This window comes from Trichechus manatus, unplaced genomic scaffold (genome assembly GCF_000243295.1).
Source record: "Trichechus manatus latirostris isolate Lorelei unplaced genomic scaffold, TriManLat1.0 scaffold00014, whole genome shotgun sequence".
Lineage (NCBI taxonomy): Eukaryota > Metazoa > Chordata > Mammalia > Sirenia > Trichechidae > Trichechus > Trichechus manatus.
In genome coordinates, this window is record NW_004443950.1 from 18,340,681 (window position 1) to 18,362,553 (window position 21,873).

Below are 21,873 nucleotides of genomic sequence, written 5' to 3' on the forward strand. Positions count from 1 at the left end.
CCATGGTTCTCCTATTTCAGCTAACTGGTCCTTGGGAATACGGCCCAATCTAAAGGCAATGGGCTCTTCAGTGGGGGTGTCTGATTTACTCCTTCTCTTGGGAGGTCTGATACCAAGAAATAGATCCTAAAGGAGACCTAACTCACCACTGTGGACAAGCCCATACCTAGCCCTTTACGTGATAGCGCCACCCTGAGCCGGGCCACCAGAGCCCTCATGCGCATGAAACAAAAGGGCAGTATCCTCCCAACAGTAATTTTCATGAATAAAATAGGAATTAAACTAAGAACTGGTCCTTGATTTTCTTAAGTTCGAATTAGCTTCCTCTAACCTCTGACTAAAATGCTGTATATTATCAAAAAGCAGTAGTTTAATTCTAGAAAGTAAAATCAAGCATATAAAATTATATGGGTCAAAAGTGCCAAACAAAACACCAAATGGTGATTTCAGATGCTGACCTCCTGACCCACCCAACTTTGGCAAGCTTTTTCGTTCTCTCTGAAAGTTACAAAAAAACCAAACCATTGTTTTTGTGTTGATGTGTCATTTTATTGCTGAGAAGGAGATAAACAGAGTTGAGCTACAAAGTGACTGTGGATGGGGGCACTACTTACACTAGCGTGATCAGAGGAGGCCTCCCTGAGGAGGTGACACTCTAGCTGACACCAGAAATATCAGAAGTAGTGAGCCATGTGAAGATCAGAGAGGAGTGTTCCCAGGTAAAGGAGCGCCAAGTGCAAAGGCCTGAGACAGGAACATGCTTGAGGAACGGAAAGAATCCACCGTAGCTACAGGGTAGTCAGGTCAGGTCATGCAGGGCTCTATTAGATCATTACTAATGTAACGGCTTCCTTCAAATGAGGAAGGTCTACAACATCATTTTACAACTAGGTCCTCTGCAAATACATATTACCAATCTATGGAAAAAGAAAATGCCTTTTTAATGCTACTCTTTCTTTACCTTTTCTGTCTGGTCTAAACTCTGCAGCACAGAAGAACTCTTTAATTATTCAGTGTTTTCACACATGTGTGTGCACTCACATCCTTACATGCCTGTAAAGTCTCTCTCCACTCTATTTCTCTCATCTATCACACACATCCACTCACCAGTCCAGCCTGGCCAAACAGCAGCTGCACGGCAGTCTTGCAGGCACCCCGCCATGTGGATGGGCAAACCTGGTTGAGCACTTCAGTCACAGGAAAATCATCCCTGGGTGTGATTCCATTATAGCAGCCTGCTTCCTTGATCAGCTGTAACATCGTATGCTACAGATTGACAAACAGAGTTCATCAGACCGCAAGATCAAAGCCACGCCAGATTCTACAATTTGTAGAAATGGGTTCACAGGCATACAATCATCCTCAAGAAAAAAGCATTTTGTTTAAGTACACCCAAATCAATCATGTTATTTTAATTTCTTAAGTAATTTTCATCAGTCACTCTCGGGGATTTTCTCGACCCTGCAGAGTGAGTGGCTAGATATGGAATACACGTGCATTAATATATATGTTTAATTTATGTACTAACACAAAATATAGCATTATTTAGCCATTTACTGATGCAAATTAGTTAAGGAATTCTGAATTCCTCTAAATAAGGAAACAAACTCACCTGGTAAAAGTGAATGCCAATCAAAACCTCAACTTTATTTTGGATGACCAAGTGGTTAGGTATGTAGGCTTTGGGAACAGACTGCATAAACTCAAATTCTACTACTTTTTAGCTGTGTGAACTGGGGCCTCACTTCCCCTATGTGTCAAACGGGGAAAAAGACATCACCCACCTCACACGTGAGCGCTACATGACACAAAGCATGTGAAGTACCTGTCACAATGCCTGGCACACCTGACGCTCCGTAAGTAGTTCGTTATTATTGCAGTATTGTGACAAGATCTCTCCTCTTACTTAATGTGCAAAAGTCCACTGAGAAACATTAATCATAAACAATACTTCATACAGTACTTTCAAAACCCTTTATGTCAAACAGTTAAAAAGTTACAAATAAAACCAACTTGGCAAATGTCTCATTAAAAAATCTCTACAGGTCTGCTGTCAGACACCAGTTTTCTGAGGAAGAAGGTCAGTGCCTCCTGCCTTGACCTCAGTTTTATATTTTGTGTAATTTCCTTTTTTTGTTTTTAAACTTTTTATTGTACTTTAGACGAAGGTTTACAGAACAAATAGTTTCTCATTAAACAGTTAGTACATATATTGTTTTACGACACTGGTTAGCAACCCCACGACATGTTAACACTCTCCCTTCTTGACCTTGGGTTCCCTATTATGAGCTTTCCTGTCCCCTCCTGCCTTCTAGTCCTGGTCCCTGGGCTGTTATGCCCCATTAGTCTCATTTTGTTTTATGGGGCTGTCTAATTTCAGTTTTTGTTTTTAAATCTATATTCTTCACAAGTCCACTGTTTCCCTTTAAGAACTCTATTTTCAAAGTTCACACTTGGGTTGGTGGAACCCCACAGAAAGCTACCGTCTTAAGTTTCAGATTGTCGGCGGCCGACTCGTTAAAGGAGACACCCTTCAGGAAGTGCGATCCTATCTGCACAGGGACGGTGGGGAGCTCACACTGCATGGGCTGTGGGGGAGTCTGCCTCCGCCCTGTCTGCTGGGCTTCCACTTCGCTGCAGCAGCCCTGCAAAAGGGTAGGATGTGAGAGGAGCAGTGACCCACAGCTCATCTATCAAAACAGCTGGTTCACACGAGACTGGAGGACCACGGCTCCAGAGAGCTACCAGAAATCACAACGTACCTGTAAACTTGCTTCAATCGCCTTTGGATTCAAGTGGAAGCCAGCTTTCATTGCATATTCACAGTGACCTAAGCTTTCCAGAGCTATCTTATATGCCTGCAAAGAAATTAAGAATTAATATTATCTGGCAGATTATAACATGACAAAATCCAATGAAAATAGAAATTTAAAATTTCTGTAGTTATTAAGGAGCCCTGGTGGCATTGTGGTTAAGAGCTCAGCTGCTAACCAAAAGATAGGCAGTTCGAATCCATCAGCCACTTCTTGGAAACCCTATGGGGTGGTTCTATTCTGTCCTATAGAGTCGCTATGAATTGGAATCGACTCCACGGCAATGGGTTTGTTTTTGTTTTTGTTTTTAGTTATTAAAAGACTTCAGGCCAATTATTATTTTATTACCCTTTCCACTCGGTTAAACATGGCAAATTTAACACCTGCCCTCTTTTCCATTCCTCGAATATAAATATGCGAGTCCTCAAAAACTTACTTGCAAAGCACTGTCAATTTTTATGTTCAGTTCTTTTAGCTGATGATCAGGAATTGCTGCACTCTGAGAACAGAAGAGCTGTTGAACTTCAATTCCCGCCAGGCAGCCATCACACCCTCTTTCTCTTAGTCTAGATGTTGCCTGCAACATAAAAAGTAACTGGTAGGTATAAGAGGATGCTACAGTTACTAGCAAAAGTTGAAAAACTAAAATAAAGCAAGAAACCATCTAAGCATTGCTATAAGCCACAGGTTCTAGATTGCAGGTATTACAAAATGAGACAGGAATACCGAAAGCCTTATTAACCATTCTGAGGAGAAAGCAAACGTAGTTTTAGCATTACCCTAGTTTAGAAATCCTGAAAAACATATTCATACATTTTTAATTGCCCTGCTTTAAAAAAGATCACCTAGAATATACTGGTTTCCAGATTTTAAAAAAAAAGAAGGAATGTATACGGTTGGGTACTCATATAACACTGAACTAAAAAGCCACACCAATACAGATCAGGAAAAAACACACATTGGAACATTAAAGGAAAAACAGAAATTTAGAAATCTGCACAGATAATTATATGCTTAATTGTCCAGTCATTAAATATGCTTATGAAGATTACAAAAGCAAGACAAAAAAACAAGGAAAGAACCAATCCGTGTCATATTATGACGAAACGCAAAAAAAGTTACATATCCATGTGGGCCAGGACTAGAAGAGAATACAGAAGAAAAATGTACATTTGATTTAGCAGATGGGTGGAGGGATTCAAGACGAACTGCATTTCAATTTTTTTATTTCTATTTTTATTGCAATAGTATTTGTGCAACAAATAACATTTTTTAACAGTTAATTTTTGTTCTTCCAGGCCAGTATCAGAGTTGCAATATTTACCAAAATTGCAGGACTACCGCAAAGTAACTACAGCTATAATACAGTGAAATCCTAAAGCTATGATTTCATAAATTATATATGAATACAACTGCAACCATTCCCTGGACCCTAATAGTCTCCCAATTTAAAACAGTCTGACTCACTCTAAGACTTTCACTCAAATATTTAGCCCACAGGTGTTGCTGTCGGTGCCACCAAATACCCAGTGAAGCACAAAACCTAATCCTACTCTCCTGGACCTGACAGCTTCATGGGGCGAAAAGGTAAACAAATAAAACACAGAAATAAAAATGAAGAAAAGGACACTGAGGAAAACAGAGCACTGTAACAGGAAGCACCCTAGATATTGAGCAAAGAGTTAAAGGAGGAAAAGGCAGTCAATGACAGTGTGTAAGGGAGGGGTCACAAAAGGCAGACAGATCCACAGCATGTGCCAAGGATCCAAGGCAGCCAACAAGGAGATACAGGCAAGGAACTGGAGCCCAGTGAGCGAGGAGGAGAGTGGCCACAGGATGACAAGTGAGGTGGGGGCCAGACTACCTAGCAGGTTGTGGCAAAGGCCTACACTTTACCCTAAGGCAATGGGGAGTAACACCATCCAGTCTGAAATGGACGGAGAAGGAGGAACGCAAGTGAAAGAGGGGCTGCTGTTGTCCAGGGAAGTAACGATCGCCTGAACAAAGGTAGTGATAGTGGACGTGGACAGAAGGGGCAGATTTGGGATAATATTTTAGAGGTGGGACCTGCAGGGGTTTCTTATGGACTAGGCATAGGTGTGACAGAAAGACTGGTAGATAAATCCTAGATTTCTCATATGAATGACCCAGGGTGGGATGGCATGGGGAAGACTTGGGCAGGAACAGTTAAGCCTGAACCACTTGGGAGAGCTAAGGTCAGCAGCAGCTGAATACAGGGGCCTGGGGCCCCAGAAGTGGGCTGGTCGTGCACATGTGAGGCTCTCCAGAACATAGTGGTTTTTAAAGCCCTAAGACCCCCTAGGGAGAAGGGCACCTAGAACAGCGTCTTGAGAAACTCACATTTATAAGTTGTGTTGATGAGGAAAAGCCAGCAGAGTAAATGAAGAAAGGATGGCTTCAGAAGTAAGAGGGTAATTAAGAAGGCCTGATTCTCAGATGCCACAAGGAGAGTATTTCCAAGGGAAGAGTAGCCCACGTTGCTGTGAGCTGCTGAATGGAGTCAAAAGGGCTTTGGCAACACAGACGGCAACAGTGATCTTGGCAAGAAAAGTCGCGTTCTCATGTTGGGGTATAAGCCAGATCTCAGTGCGCTGAATGATGCCATTTATGTAAAGTTTCAAATCACGCAAAATAATACTTTACAGTATTTATGGATACATGCGTATATAGTAAAAGTATACAAATATACATAAGAGTCACAAACTCCAAATTCAAAGTAGAGGGTATCTCTAGAGAGGAAGAGATGTGGATAAGATAGTGGAGAGGTAGAAAGAGGATTCAACTGCATTTGTAATGTTTTATTCTTTTAAAAGTCAAAGGCATGCTAGAGGTCAGAGACTGAAGCAGCAGAGACACTCTCCTTCACTGGTCTTGAAGAAACAAGCCATCACAAGTTCTACAGCCATGAGGAAATGAACTCTACCGACAATCAGTAAGCTTGGAAGAGGATGCCGAGCTCTAGGTAAGAACGCAGCCCCAAGTGACACCCTGATTGTATACAGGCTTGTCAGACCAGAAGACCCATCTGAGTAGGCTATGCCTGCGTTTCTGATCCATAGATGTTGTTGCGGTGAGCTGCTGTCCACCCCCAACTCGTGGCGACCTCACGTGTTGCAAAGTAGAACTGCTTCATAGGGTTTTCTTGGCTGTCATCTTTACAAAAGCAGTTTGCCAGGCTTTTCTTCCATGGAGCGGCTGTGTGAGTCTGCATTACCAGCCTTTAGATTAGCAGCCAATCGCAAACCACTTGCACCACCCAGGCTCCTCCGACCCACAGAAGCTGGTATATAATAAATGCATGACGTTTGAAATAAATTTTAAATTAAATTAAAAAATAAAAGGTGTGAAGCAAATATGGCAAAATGTTAAGATTCATTTGACAAAGCTAAAAAGATACATGATGGGGTAGGTGGACTTTTTTTTATTTGTGTCAAATATTTCCTAATGATATTTTTTTAGAATGAATGAAGGTGAGAAAAAGGTAGACAGCTCTCCAGGAAGTTAGCTGTGAAAAAGAGCAGAGAAACAGGGCAGGGCAGGGCAGGAAGAATTTTTGTGTTTGGAAGCATGTTCGTACTGGTGGGAACAAAGCTGATGATGAGGGAGAGAAAACACAGGGTCCCACCACAGGAACTGGGTTCTCGAAAATGGGGAAAGGGTGGGGGTGGGAATAAGCCCTGGACAGAGGAACGGGTACCCCCTCTGCTAGAATGAAGAGGAAAGAAGAGAAGACAGGTCTGAAAGGAGGGGGACTCTGATTTGGTGATGTGAAGACAGGGGCTGCTGTAGGTGAGCTATTTTCTTAGTGCAGTGTAGGGCAGGGTCACTCGCTGAAGCAAAGGGAGTGAAAGGAGGGTAGAAGGGCCTGGATAGGCTGAAGTGGGTGCAGCAGAGATCAAGGCAGGGAGATCAAGGGACCACGAGAGGCCTGGTGTCAAGTGGTTCTCAGTATGGATGATGACAGCAAGCGGAATGGAGAGAAGATTTTGAGCCAGGGACCAAAGCTTTATGAATGCGAGCTGAATGATCATGAGGCTGAGGCACAGCAGACAGGAGGACAGAGTGAACTGTAAAGCTAGATGACAAGGACACAGGTCTGGACCCCACAGTGACGATTTCTGGACCACTCTGACAAACACCAAGAAAGAGAGGCCAAAACAGACAACCAGGAAAAGGTAATCCAAAGGAAACAACAAAATACAGCAAACAGCATAAAACCGAAAAACTAAGAAAATTCAGAGTGTACAATGTTAAACGTGAAAAATCATGTTGAAAAGGTTTCATTAAAGGGCATTTCTAAAGCATAAAATGAAATACTCTGCCAATTTAATTATGAAATAATTCAAACTAGACATTATATAATAAATCAACATATTATTCCTTTATAATTAAATTATCTCTTCTTTTGTAAAATGGAGCAGTAAGTCTTAGTCAAAGCCTCGAACTGGACAGCATTTTCCATAGTGGAGACAAAGGAATATTACAACGCCTGTAATAAACGTGTTGTCACTGACTGTAAAAGAAGTCTCCCTAAGAGACACTTTTCTGTTTAAGAGGTGTTTCTGATTGGCTTATATTCAAGTTTAAATTCTTCTGGTTGTGGGAAAAGAATAGACTCCCACACCAGAGTGACTAGCAAAGGGGAATCCTATCTGTTAGGGACTGAACTGTGTCCCCCAAAAATATGTTTTGTAAATCCTAACCTCTATGCCTGTGGCTATAAAATTTGGGAATGCATTGTTTTTGTTATGTTAATGAGACAGGATTAGTGTAGGGTATGTCTTAAGTCAGTCTCTTCTGAGATATAAAAGAGATTAAACAAGTAAGCTAAAGAGCAGAGATGGGGGAAGAGAGATGTCAAGCCACATAAACATTGCCCAGGACAGAAAATCAAAAGAGACAAGGACCTTCTTCCAGAGCCAACAGAGAGAAAAAGCCTTTCCCTAGAGCCAGCGCCCTATTTTCAGACTTCTAGCCTCCTAAACTGTGAGAAAATAAATTTCTGTTTGTTAAAGCCATCCACTTGTGGTATTTCAGTTATAGCAGCATTAGATAACTAAGACACTATCCCAGGCTGGAATCCCATACCAGGGTGGCTCAGGGAAATTCTTGCGGCCTACCATCATGTTACAAGGTTGTGTGGGAAAGCAGAAGTGAGCACGAGAAGAGAATCTTCACTAATGAACATGTACACTCAGTCCCCATGGGTAACACACCTCCCTATCTCTGATCTCCATGCCGTCCCACACCAATACTACCTCCACCTACTAATGAAGTCAGTCTCTTATTAGGTCTCTTGATGATGGTCAGATTTTATAAAAATATCTGCTGTTCTGGGAAACAGCAAATCTTTCAAAACATGCAAGATTTCATGAAGTCCAATAAAGTAATACTGGTTAATTGCTCAAATCACATGCAAAGCACGGTATAGGCAGAGTTAAACCACTTAAAAATCTTAAAGAAGAAAAGAGCTACAAAGATGAGGAGCACTTCTGAAGAGAACGATGTGGACATCAAAAAGCAGACACAACTCCTTAACGCTCACTGCGCTTTAACTGCAGTGCAACTGCAGCTCTGGGCCTGCCTCTGCCTGGAAGCTTTCCTGCACGGCTCCCATTCAGAGGCAGAACTTCCTCTGGGCTCCAGCACACCTCCTTCGTGGCTTCCTCAACCCTGTTTCTGTAAGTCCTTTCTCCCAGTAGGCTGTGAGTAGAGGCTGTCACCCAGTGCCTGGCATATGCCTGACACAAAGTGCATATGCACTGCACGAAGTCATTTACTGTCAAATGAATGAACAAGCTAATGGTAACAGTTTAAAACTTAAACGTCTAAATAAAATGACTATTTTGAAAACCAACAGACAAAGTACTCTGGAGTGGCTCCTATATGAACACAGGGCACAATCACCCCAAAGCCTGGGTTACCTCAGCAGCCCCCCGCCAGGATCGCACAGCTTCCTCCAGTTCAGGTGTGTGGCTCATGCCAGGTAAGCCACTGCCACTGCTGCTGCTCTTTTTCTCTGGCATGACAACCTCGGCAAAGCAAGAGTGGGCCACTGGCTGGACCTTCTGTAATGCCTGGGTCAAAAACTGGAAATGGACTTGCACCACTGTCAAGAAACATCGTCCCAACACCTGTGAAAACAAGAGAGCCAAGGATGTTTTAGGTTGCAGGTTGCTGCTGGATTAGTGAAATAAATTCTCAACCATCACTGTAACATCATCTCATACTGTATACAACATTAATTAATTGGAAATTTAAAATAATATAAAATTAAAAAGCCACCATGCTTTAGAAGGATCTTTGTTCTTGTGTTTGGACCCGGGTGCCTGATGCCTAGAAGTCAAAATGTTTCAAACAATAGTAATACCAAGTATTCAAATGGGTCCTCCAACTTCCCACCAAGCCTCCTCCACTCCTGTTCTCTACTCCCCTCCTCTGGACCCTGGCTTACACCACCCCTGGTTGTCTTTAAGCCCCTGCTGAACCCAAGCAACCACAATTCCAATTATGTCCACAGAGTATTCAGAGGACAGAATAAAAGCCAGGCTACTAAAAGTTTGAGAGAAGGTCAGTTTGACTACAAGAAGACATTCCATTAGAAATGGAATCTAGAGGTATGGGTTGTTTTAGTAAGAGCGTAACTAACATAGTTATTAACCTAGTTGCATGTCATATTTCCGGTACTATAAAACAGAGTTGACAGACTAGTTTTCTAGAAGTCAACAAAATTCTTGTAGAGACTTAAACCATTTTTGAACTACCAACATATTGGACAATTCTAGTTGTCAGTACATCAGAAACCCACTCACCTGATCTGTATTAGTAGTCGGATGGTTGATGGAATAATCCATTAAACTAGAGAACTCATTATAACAAATACTGTGTGGCGCACTGGTTAAGAGCTTGGCTGCTAACCAAAGGTCAGCAGCTTGAATCCACCAGCGCTATGGGGAAAGTTCTACTTGGAAACTCTATGGGGCAGTTCTACTTTGTCCTATAGGGTTGCTAGGAGTCGGAATCGACTTGACGGCAATTTTTTTTTTTTTTTTTTTAATGTATAATACCATAAAAATTTTAAGATACAAATGTGCATTCACCTGCCAACCTTCTGGCAGCTACAGCTGTTCTCTGACACTGTTGTTCCCTGTTTTATTTCTTTGTTAACTACGGCTACAGGGTGTTCTCTATAATTTCCTATTTCCCTTTCTTTAAAGTAGAGCAAGAACTTGTCACTTGCAAAGCAACTAGAGCAGAGACTCTCCAGATTATTTACATTTTTCCCCTAATCTTTTACAGCTGCTTTCCCCACATTAAATTTGACAATAACAACAAAAACTCTCTGCAACTCTTTTATCATGTTCCATAACATCCAAATTCTTCTTCATGGAAAGTGTTTTATGTTTCTTTGGCTTACACAGTAGATCACTTACTCACCAAGAAATTTATTTATTGAATTTACAACATATTCAACTGGTAGGAACAAACCTGAGAGGGCTCACTTGCAGCCAGCATTCTGCACTGCCTTGAGGAGGTGGTAAGGTTGGAGAACTATTTCTATTGCCTTTACAAGGAATGTCTTAGGCTGGGTTCTCCGGAGAAGCAAAACCAGTGAAGCATATATTATATATAGAGAACGAGATTTATCTCAAGGAAATGGCTCACGAGATTGTAGAGGCTGGCAAGTCCCAAGTCCGTGGGTTAGGCATCAGGCTGGAGGCTTCTTCTAACTCACGAAGCTGCAGGGACTGATGAGGCAAATATCGGCAGGTCAGTCAGCAGGCCTCTGGCTCACAGGCTGTGGAGGCTGACAAATCCCAAGATTGGCAGGTAAGACGGCAGGCCGCTGGCTCACAGGCTGTAGAGGCTGACGAATCCCAGCAGGTAAGCTGCCAGCTCAAGTCCCAAGAATCAGAGGTCAGATGATGACGAGCTGGATGCAGGATCCAGAGCAAGAGCCTTGCTGGAGGCAGGCCACACCTCCAAGGAAACCTCCTTCCAGCTGATTGGCTGCTCATGGCAGATCTCTTCATGGTGTTGATTACATCATTACATAACTGCCAAACAACATCACTGCTGCCAAACCACTGAGAATCATGGGCCAGCCAAGGTGACACACAACCTTAACGATCACAAGGAACTAAAATCCAAGCCCAGTGCCCACCATCCAGCTTTGTCCTATCCCTTGGAGCAGCCCAAAATAAGACTCAAGCTGGTAAGAACCTCCCAGCACACATGCAAAGCACTGCCCTCCACCATGTACCCTCTCCATTCCCACTGCTCAGAGCTCTGCTTCTTGGAGAAATAGGGGCAGGCCAGTTCCCAGCACTGCCACTTATTCCTTCTGAATTTTTTTGCCCTGTGGAAATCACCAGGACAAATTAAAACAAACAAAAGAAAACTTGCACAAATCTCACACCAAAATACCCTCCTTCTGCAGTGAACAATCAGAATCACAGGCTGAATCCCCATCCAAACCTCCTGGGGTTTCCACTCACACCTCCTTCAAAGCTCCTCCCCACTGATGATCTATGCTAGACTGCTCAGGGTGAGGGACACAGAGGTAGGAGACCTTGAAACCTAGTTAGAGACATGTGACATGAATAGAAAAAGAGTATTATTTACTATTGTACGTGATAACAACAGTCAGCTTTAACTGAGCACTCAGCAAGTACTTGATTCTATGCTAAGGATTTCACATGGTTTATCTCATTTAATCCTAGGAACAACCAATGAGGCCACTCCCATTTTACAGACGAAAAGACCGAGGTACAGAGAGGTTATGAAACTCTGCCAAGAGCTAGATATAGCAGAGTGGTCACCTGACTTGCGTGTCTATGCCCTTCGCTAGTGTTTCCCATTGCCTTCAACAAACTCTGAATAGCTGGAAGTAGTTGTGGCTGGTAGCACAGAGACCAGGCACATGACAGAAATTCAGCCTTAACTGGCTTAGGTCAGAATGAGGGTGTTCTGAATCTTCTCACAATGCAAACAAAGAGAAGGAGTAGAGCAGGGTCCTCAGGGACATAAATTCTTCCTCCCTCCCCTTCCTCAGCATCCTGGCCAGCTACAGGGAGGGGAGAGGGGGAAGAGGAGATGCCATGCACCATCTGCTCTCTTTCACATGGAAGTGAGAGAATACAAACCAACAAATATACAGAGCCCGGTGCTGCTAGGAGAATGTATACTAAAGGAGAGATGGAAAGGAAAAGGCTCTCTGAGGTAACGATCAAGGGAAAAGAGCTATCTCTGCCCCTTCTGAAAAGGAAAATGCTTGGAAAGGACTCTGAAGGCCTGATGCAAGGTAACGACCAAGGAAAAAGAGCTATCTCTGCCCCTTCTAAAAAGGAAAATGCTTGGAAAGGACTCTTAAGGCCTGATGCAGGGTCCCCAGTCCCAGAATAAGACATTCTTCTGACAATTCCAATCTGGGTCGCACACCCACTCTGTGTTAGGAGGGGGGTTGGGATGCTCCTCTGGTTGTGGAGTCATAGGAGGAGGATGTTGCTACAGGATTAAGTGGGAGAAGAGATGCTAGAAGGTTTTAAAAGGCAGACATTCAGTATGTAGTCTCCTCCATTTATTACATGTTTGACTTTGGACGAGTCATTTCACTTCTCTAAGTTTCTTCCCTATAAATAAGGAATGATGAGAACAAGAGCTCAGCTACCATGCACCTCCCTTCTCCTACCCATGATGCATGGAGCATCAACCCAAATTATGGCTGTGATAAAATATTTGTGTTGTAAACAATTCAGTAAAAGCCAATCAAACCAATGGTTACCCTGGACCTTAGAAACAGCTGTTTCACAGAATATCTGCTATAAAAATTTACCTAAAGTAACATATACAAAAACACCACCTTCTCTTGACAGAGGATAGAGCTCAACCTCTAGGAGTCCCCTCTGTCCGCTTTTTCTGTACATTATCTCATGCCTTTCTTAGACCAGCTCTCCTCCTGTAACAGAGCCTATTCTCCTTGACCCAGGGATGGGCCAGTCCTTGGAGTGTTCCTGAGAGATCTGGAAGGAAACGTAGACTCTAAGTTATGGATTTGGAAGAGTGTGATCCCAGGGCTGTGGGCAGTTATTTTCTCCTTCACATAGACTACAGCATTCAGTAAGGTTGTAGAATAGATGTGGCAAGCTGGGCAACAGATGAGTGGGGTGGTCAAAGATAGACATTTGAGTTGAAAATGTCAGTGGAGCTACAGTTCCAGTTTTACCAACAGCTACCACCTACTGTGTGTTTAACCCCACACCAAACACTTTACATGTGGTGAGGTAACCCTATCAGGTAAGAGCAATTTACCCCATTTTGCAGATGATGAAACTGAGGCTTAGCTCAATGTCAAACAGGTACTAAGTACTGCAGTAGGATCTGAAGCCAGTTCTGTCTGACTCCAAAAGCTGTTTTCCTAACCACCAGGCTGCTGCTCTGCCTCCCTATGACAAGATCCAGGACGTAGCCACAACAGTGGGTGAATTTTAAGAAGAAAAGAAGGAATCCTGTGTAGAAACTTGTACAGTATCAGTCTTTGGTGTGGGAATAAAGACTGAAAGGCAGGGCTCCTTCTCTGACAGTGGAAGAAAGACTGGACAACAGTAATGAAGGAGGGTGGCCTGTGGCACTCCTGAAATGCATGAGTCTCAAAGTGGGGTGATGCCACAGCAGAGAGTAGCTGTTAAGATTAGCTGGAAGAAGCAATGCTCAACAAGCAGGAGACATACAGGACTTGGGAAAAAGAGCAGCTTCTCTACCTCTTGACAACCTCCAAATCCACAAACCAACGTTCAGTCTTCCAGCACATCACATTTAAGAGTTAAGAGAGCAAACTGATCTCATCTTACCCTTGGCATTTGTATTCTCATAAATAAACCCGTTTGCATCAGTGCGTCCCAGGTTGATGGCGATGAGAGGCCATTATCTGACAGAGTTGAGAAGACCTCACATAAAGAGAAACCTTTTAGTGTGACTTAAATCCCTGATAAAGGCCCAATTCCTGAATACAGACAATCGAGTGACCTTGCCTACTGGTCCATGAGCAGTGTGGTACAAATAGCCATCAGGGATCTACTGATAGGGAACCCTGTTTTCAGGGAAACCCTAATGGTGGAGGAAAAGGGTACATCTTCACCTTCCCTTTCTTCTGTGTATGTACCACATCTGCTGCTAAGGGTGCTGTGTTCATGGATATAACCAGGATACATTTTCTTTCTGATGATTTTTACATTTTATTCAGATTGTAACACATTTTAATGTAAAGTCACTGTATTTTGAGCTCCCAAACACCAACCTGTCTACAACACTGTAATGCTGAGGCTCAACCTACAATTCAACTCTACTTTCCTAGAATACTTCAAAATTTAGCTTTAGTTATTCCTCTTCTAGTGCCTCATCCAAGGCCTGACCTTGTCCTCAACACCTGCATGTGACTGGAATTATGCGGTAATTACAGAGCGCCCATGTCCATCCCATCTGCCAGTGCACCTTGTGATTTTCACATCAACAATTCCTCATTAAGTTCATTGTTCTGATCACCTTTACTCAGCAGTTTATCTGTCTTACAACCTTGCAGAGTGACAAACAAGTAAAACTGTCATATATACCGTATTTCTAATCCGTTTAAAGTGAAAATGAAGGAATCCAGATTGGCTACTTTTAATAGAAATTCCAAAATCATTCAATCATTCCTTTCCCTTCAATACTTACTTATACCTTAAACATGACATTTAGTTGAAAGTGTTCTCAACCTTGTTCTTAAAGAGTAATGAGGCCTCTTTTGTTTTTACGGTAATTCCAGAGTAGTTACATAATGATCTAGCCAACAGACTAAAATATGATACAAAGATGTAAATGTGGCTCGAGAGAAACAGAGAATGCAGTGGAAAGTACTTTCTGAAGACTACAGTATGAAAATGTAAAACTTACTGAAACTAACGTGTAGATTATAGTATTTAAATATTTTAAAATAAAAACCAACAAAAACCTCTTTGTAGGCAGCATTACCCTAGAGGGAAGAGCAGCGTCCATGCTATGTACAAGAGAAAGGCCTAGGAAAGGAAAACGCAAAGAGAAAGAAAGCAAACACATGCTCAAGGGTCACTGAGCCAACACCAAATACTAATAATTCAGATGAGATTACATCCCGCCCCTGAACACACTGCTTTACTGCAGGTAAACATACCAGCAGAGACGGTTTCTGAGCTCCTACTTAACCAACTAAGCACTGTGGCGCACAAAAACTTTTATATCAGTAACACATATACACTGAAATAAACTATGAAAAAAATCTGGATCAGCAAAACAAATAAATAAATAGCAACAGAATATTACTAAATAGATATAACCACTGACTGTTTCTTATACAGCCTACAAACATCCTACAGATTTTTTCTGCAAAAACTCGATCATGTTATACACTGTTTTATAGTTTGTTTTCCAAAATCAAATAGATCAAAAATGTATTACCATGACAACACATAGAGGAAGTTCTACTTTTCAGCTATGCTGCCATAAATCTTGACATAATTAACAAGGATAATTATAAAATATCATCTAGGACATGAAAAATTAAAAGACCACTCAAGGTAACTAACCACATTAATTACTGTAGACAAAAGACTCCACTCCTAGAGTAACCATTCCCATTCAAAATGCAAGTTTTCCTAAAGCAATCTTAAAGAAGAAGAATAAGGTAAGAGGACTCACACTTCTTGATTTCAAAAAATACTATAAATCTACAGTAATTAGAACACTCTGGTACTGGTATAATGGCAGACATAGAAAACAATGGAATAGAATTGAGAGTCCAGAAATAAATTCAAGTACCTATGGTCAACTGATTTTCGACAAGGGTGCTAAGTCCATTCAATGGGGAAAGAAGAAGTCTCTTCTTCAATAAATGGTGCTGGAGTTCCACATGCAGAAAAATGAACAGGATCCATGCCTCACAGTATACACAAAAACCAATGCAAAATGTATCAAGGACCTAAACATGAAAACTAAAAACATAAAATTCTTAGAAGAAAATGTAGGGGCAAAGCTGTGGTACCTAGTTTTTAGCAATGGGCTATCAGATATGACAACAAAAGCACTAGCAGTGAGAGGGATGCAGGAGTAATAGGCAACAACAGTAAGCACGATTACATATACAATCCTGCAACAACAGTAATAACAGACAGTAATTTCCCAGTGGATACACAGGCAGATACGTAGGCTGAACAGGTGTGGGATGGTGTATGGGAGTATATCCACAAGCACATATACGTTTGGCAGTGGACATTTCTACATACATATTTTTATATACTGCAAACATATCCATGTATATAATAGAGCACAGAGGGGGCCCAGTCATGAAAACTTCTTAGTCATAACCAAACACTTCGTGGAATTGAATCACTGGACTTGAGAGCTCAGGACCACAGTCTTGGGGGACATCTAGGTCAACTGGCATAACATAGCCCATAAAAACAACGTTCCACATCCTACCTTGGTAACTAGCGACTGGAGTCTTAAAAGCCTGTGAGCAGCCATCTAAGATACAACTATTGGTCTCTTCCCATCCGGAGCAGAGAAGAATGAAGAAAACCAAAGACTCAAGGAAACTATTAATCCACTAGCCTGAGACCAGAAGAACTAGATGGTGCTTGGCTACCACTACTGACCACTCTGACCAGGATCACAACAGAAGGTCCTGGGCAGAGTGGGAGTAAAACGTAGAACAAAATTCAAATTCGTAAAAAAGACCAGATTTACAGGTCTGACAGAGACTGGTGGAACTCTTGAGACTATGGCCTTTAGACATCCTTCAGACTTGGAAATGAACCCCAGAGATTACCTCTCAGCCAAACAACAGACAGGCCTATAAAGTGAACAATAACATACATGAGGAAGATGCACCTCAGAACAATTAACCATATATACCAAAAGCGCAGCATGTGAACAAAAGCAAAGTTCAGGAGGCAGGAAAGCTGGGCAAATGGAAACGGGGAACCCAGGGAGGAAGTGGGGAGAGTGCTGACACACTGAGGAGATTGCAAGCAATGTCATGAAACAAGCTTTTTGTATAAATTGTTGAATGGGAAACTAATTTGCTGTGTAAACTTTCACCTAAACTACAATAAAATGTTGAAGGAAAAAAAAAAAAGCACAAGTAGCAAAAGACAAAAGAGATAAATTAAAAATTAATTATTTATCAATATAGTGAGTTTCACTGGTTGATACTCAAAGGTACATCAACCCTGCATTCTCATGATGATGTATTCTCTTTTTTATAAATTGCTGGATTCAATTTGCTAATATTTTGTTAGGGGTTTTTGTTCCTATATTCATTCTTTTTTTTTCAATGCCTTTGTCTGGTTTTGTTATTAGGTTAATAATGGCCTCATAAGATGAGTTGGGAACTATTCCCTCCTCCTCTACTTTCTGAAAGAGTCTGTACAGGATTGGTGTTTTTCTTTCTTAAATGTTTGATAGAATTCACCAGTGAAGCCATCTGGGATTGTAGTTTTCTTAGAAGAAAAATTTTTAAAAATTAGACATTCAATTTATTTGACTGATAGAAAGCCATTCAGATTTTCTTTTCTTTTTTTTTAAGTTTTGGTAATTTGTTTCACTCAGGGAATTTGTTAATTTCATCTAAATTGCTAAAATACGGGCTTTAAGTTGTTCAAACTATTTCCTTATTATCTTTTTACTGTCTATAGAATCTATAATGATGTGCCCTCTTCTGGTCTTGAGAACAGTAATTTGGGCTTTCTCTTGTTTTCTTGATCAGGCTAGCAAGAAGTTTATTAATTTTATTCATCTTAAAGAACCAGCTTTTTTTGGTTTTATTAATTTTCTCTCGTTTTATATTTTATTGATTTTGGTTCTTATCTTTATTCTTTCTTTCTTTCTATTCACTTTGGGCTTAGTTTGTTCTTCTAATTTCCTAGGTGAGAATTTAGGTTATTGATTTTGACCTTTTTTATTTTCCGAGCATTTCAAGCTACATAAATTCCCTCTAAGCACGGTTTTAACCATATTCCACACACATTTTGATATGTTGTGCTTTAATTTTCATCTAAATCAAAATACATTCCAAGAGTGTATTCAATGTCACTGAACTGTGCATGTAGAAATTTTTGAAATGGTGTATCTTTGTCTATGTGTATTTTCACCAAAAAAAAAAACATCGAGAAGTTAGAGGGTTGATATGTTGTGGGGTTGTTAACCAATGTCATAAAAAAACATGTGTACTACTGTTTCATGAGAAACTATTTGTTCTGTAAGCCTTCACCTGAAGTACAATAAAAAATAAAAATAAAAACAATACATTTCAATATCTCCTAATTTCTTCTTTGAACTGTGAATTATTTAAAAGTATACTTCTCAATTTCGAAATATTATGGGATTTTCCACATATCTATTTGGAAGACAGCTACCTGGCCAACCGACTGGAAGAGAGATCCATATTTGTACCCATTCCAAAGAAAGGTGGTACAACAGAATGTGGAAATTATTGAACAATATCATTAGTATCACACCCAAGTAAAATTTTGCTGAAGATCATTCAAAAGCGGTTACAGCAGTACACCAACAGGGAACTGCCAGAAACTCAAGCTGGATTCACAAGAGGACATGGAACAAGGGATATCATTGCTGATGTCAGATGGATCATGGCTGAAAGCAGAGAATACCAGAAAGATGTTTACCTGTGTTTTGTTGACTATGCAAAGGCATTTGACTGTGTGGATCATAACAAATTACGGATAACATTACGAAGAATGGAAATTCTAAAACACTTAATTGTGCTCATGAGGAACCTGTACATAGATCAAGAGACAGTCGTTTGAACAGAACAAGGGATACTGCGTGGTTTAAAGTCAAGAAAGGTGTGCGTCAGGGTTGTATTCTTTCACCACACTTATTCAATCTGTATGCTGAGCAAATAATCTGAGAAACTGGACTATATGAAGAAGAATGTGGCATCAAGATTGGAGGAAGGCTCGTTAACAACCTGTGATAAGCAGATGACACAATCTTGTTTGCTGAAAGTGAAGAGGACTTGAAGCACTTACTGATGAAAATCAAAGACCACAGCCTTCAGTATGGATTATAACTCAACACAAAGACAACAAAAATCCTCACAACTGGACCAGTAAAGCAACATCATGATAAATGGAGAAAAGATTGGAGTTGTCAAGGATTTCATTTTACTTGGATTCACAATCAACACACATGGAAGCAGCAGTCAAGAAATCAAACAACACATTGCATTGGGCAAATCTGCTGCAAAAGATCCCTTTAAAGTGTTAAAAAGTAAAGACTGTCATTTTAAGGATTAAGGCGCACCTGACCTAAGCCACACTGTTTTCCATTGTCTCATATGCATGTGAAAGCTGGACAAGGAATAAGGAAGACCAGAAAAGAATTAACACCTTTGAACTATGGTGTTGGCAAAGAATATTGAATACACCATAGACTGCCAGAAGAATGAACAAATCCGTTTTGGAAGAAGTACAGCCAAAATGCTCATTAGAAGCAAGGATGACGAGACTTGGTCCCACATACTTTGGACATGTTACCAGGATGAACCAGTCCTTGGAGAAGGACATCACAATTGGTAAAGTAGCGGGTCAGCAAGAAAGAGGAAGACCCTCAACGAGATGGACTGACACAGTGGCTGCAACAATGAGCTCAAGCATAACAATGACTGTGAGGATGTAGTAGGACTGGACAGTGTTTCTTTCTGTTGTACGTGGGGTCGCTATTAGTTGGAACCAACTCGACAGCATCTAACAACAACATCTGTAAGTGATTTCTAATTTAATTCTGTTAAGGTCAGAGCGTATATTCGTCATGATTTTAAACATTTTAAATTGATAGAGACTAGTTTTATGGCCCAGCATGTGGCCTATCCTGGTGAATGCTCATGAGCACTTAAAAAGAATAGGTATTCTTAATTGCTGAATGGAGTGTTTTAGAAGTGTAACTTAGGTCAAGTTGGTTGATAATGTTATTCAAGTCTTCTAAATCCTGGGTTTCTGTCTACTTGTTCTTGATAGTTACTAGAAAAGAAATATTGAACTCTCCAATCACAATTGTGAATTTGTCTATTTCTCCTTTTAGTTTTGTCAATTTTTGCTTCATGCATTTTGAAGCTCTGTGCACACACATTTATGATTGTTAACTCTTCATAAGGAATTGATCTCTTTATAAAATACTCCTCTATATCCCTGGTAATATTCCTTGCTCTAAAGTATATTTTACCTGGTGTTACTAGTCACTCCAGCATTCTTACTGTTTGCATGGTGTTATCTTTTTCTATCCTTTCACTTTCAACCTATCTGTGTTTTTATACCTAAAGTCAGCTTCTTATAGATAGTATATGCTTGGATATTGCTGTTTTATCCAGTCTGACAATCTCTGCCTTTTAATTGGAGTGCTTAGATCATTCACATTTAATGTAATTACTGATATGGTTTGATTTAAATTTATCATGTTGCTATTTGTTTTCTCATTGTCCCATCTGTTCTTTGTTCCCTTTTCCTTCTTTCTTGCCTTCTTTGGATTTGTTTCGGTTTTTTTTTTTCCCATTTTATCTCCATTAATGGTTTATTAGTGCTCTCTCTCAACTACACCAACTCCTCACTTATTGACATGGTTAGGTTGCAAAGATCAAGTCATTATGTGAAAACAGTGTTATCTGAAAATCATTACACAACTGCCAAACCACTGAGAATCATGGCCCAGAAAAGCTGACACATAACCTAAACCTTGTGCTCCATGACTGTGAAGCTGGTGGATCTGGAAGCTGCACAAAAGTAGGGAGGACTTGGCAGACCAGGGGCTCTCCAGCAGTGCCTGCAGCTGCAGCTCATCTGCTAGCGGCCAGGCACGTGCACAGAAGCTCCCTCCCGCTGCACTGGGAACATGGATACTGAGACCACAGGATGTTCGCCAGCTGGGCTGGACAGTCAGGAATCCTGAGAAGGCTTTGGTATTCCTGTTCCAAGGCCACATGTGCCTGTATGGGTAAATAAAGCTGAGGTGACAGTGGTGGCAGCGGTGAGCATGCTGAAGCCCGCATGGAGAACATGTAGGGGGGATGGGAATGGGCCTAGCCTTAAGCAGGGAAAGCCAGGCGCCCAGCAGCAGGCTGCCGGCCCAGCCACCATTGGTACAACCCTTAAGTCAAGCACTCCTACCTGTGGCTCGCAGGAGAAGAGGGTTGCTCTCGCTCACATGCCACTCCTTCCCTGTGCCCTGAGTGCCTCGCCTCTCCCCACTCTTCCCCCACCTCTCCTCCAAAGTCAGCGGGGAAGCAGCCTGGCTGGCATCCAAGGCTGGCCCAAGGGTCTGCGAGCAGCCAGGGAGCGTTAATGCACACAAAATAGATACTAAATTTTTTTACTATTGTTGTATATGCGAAATGTTGGATGACGATAGTCGATAAATAAGGAATAAGTGTGTATCAGTCTGTCTTCAATATTATTTCACTTTATGTATAAGATCCTTACAATAGTATACTTCCTTTTCTGCCTTCCTGTCCTTTGTGCTATCAGTCCCATAGCTTACCTTTACTTCTGCTATAAACCCTCACAATACATTGATATTATTTTTGCTTTAGCCAATTACCTTTCACATCAATTAAAATAGATTAAAAATACTTTTATATTCACCAATTTATTTACCATTTCTGGCATTTTTCATTGTATGTGTATGTAATTCCGAGATTCCATTTGGTATCATTTTCACTCTCCCTGAAGAACTCCCTTTAATATTTCTTACAGTGTAGGTCTCCTGGCAGCAAATTCTCTCAGCTTTTGTTTGTCTGGAAAAGTCTTTACTGCACATTCATTTTTTTAATTTTGGTTTGGTTTTTGCAAATTCCCTAAACTTGTTTATCTGGAAATGCCCTAATTTCACCATCATATTTGAGAGACAGTTTTGCTGGATATATAATTCTTGGCTGGCAGTTTTTTTCCTTCAAGGCTTTATATATGTTATCCCACTGCCTTCTTGCCTGCATGGTTTCTGCTGAGTAGTCTGA

The 21,873-nt window shown here is 41.1% G+C and overlaps 1 protein-coding gene across 4 annotated transcripts in view; it reads right to left on the minus strand.

Annotated features, from left to right (window-relative positions):
- GARRE1 (granule associated Rac and RHOG effector 1) overlaps window positions 1-21,873 on the minus strand; it is a 98,946-nt gene that overhangs the window by 18,664 nt on the left and 58,409 nt on the right. For all 4 annotated transcript variants that reach the window (XM_023726937.1, XM_023726939.1, XM_004371603.2 and 1 more), the window contains 5 exons: window positions 8,759-8,968; window positions 3,250-3,390; window positions 2,763-2,858; window positions 2,484-2,645; window positions 1,108-1,266 (listed from right to left, as the gene is read on the minus strand). In XM_023726937.1, coding sequence (XP_023582705.1) covers window positions 1,108-1,266; window positions 2,484-2,645; window positions 2,763-2,858; window positions 3,250-3,390; window positions 8,759-8,968 — 768 coding nt within the window. The remainder of the gene's footprint in view (window positions 1-1,107; window positions 1,267-2,483; window positions 2,646-2,762; window positions 2,859-3,249; window positions 3,391-8,758; window positions 8,969-21,873) is intronic.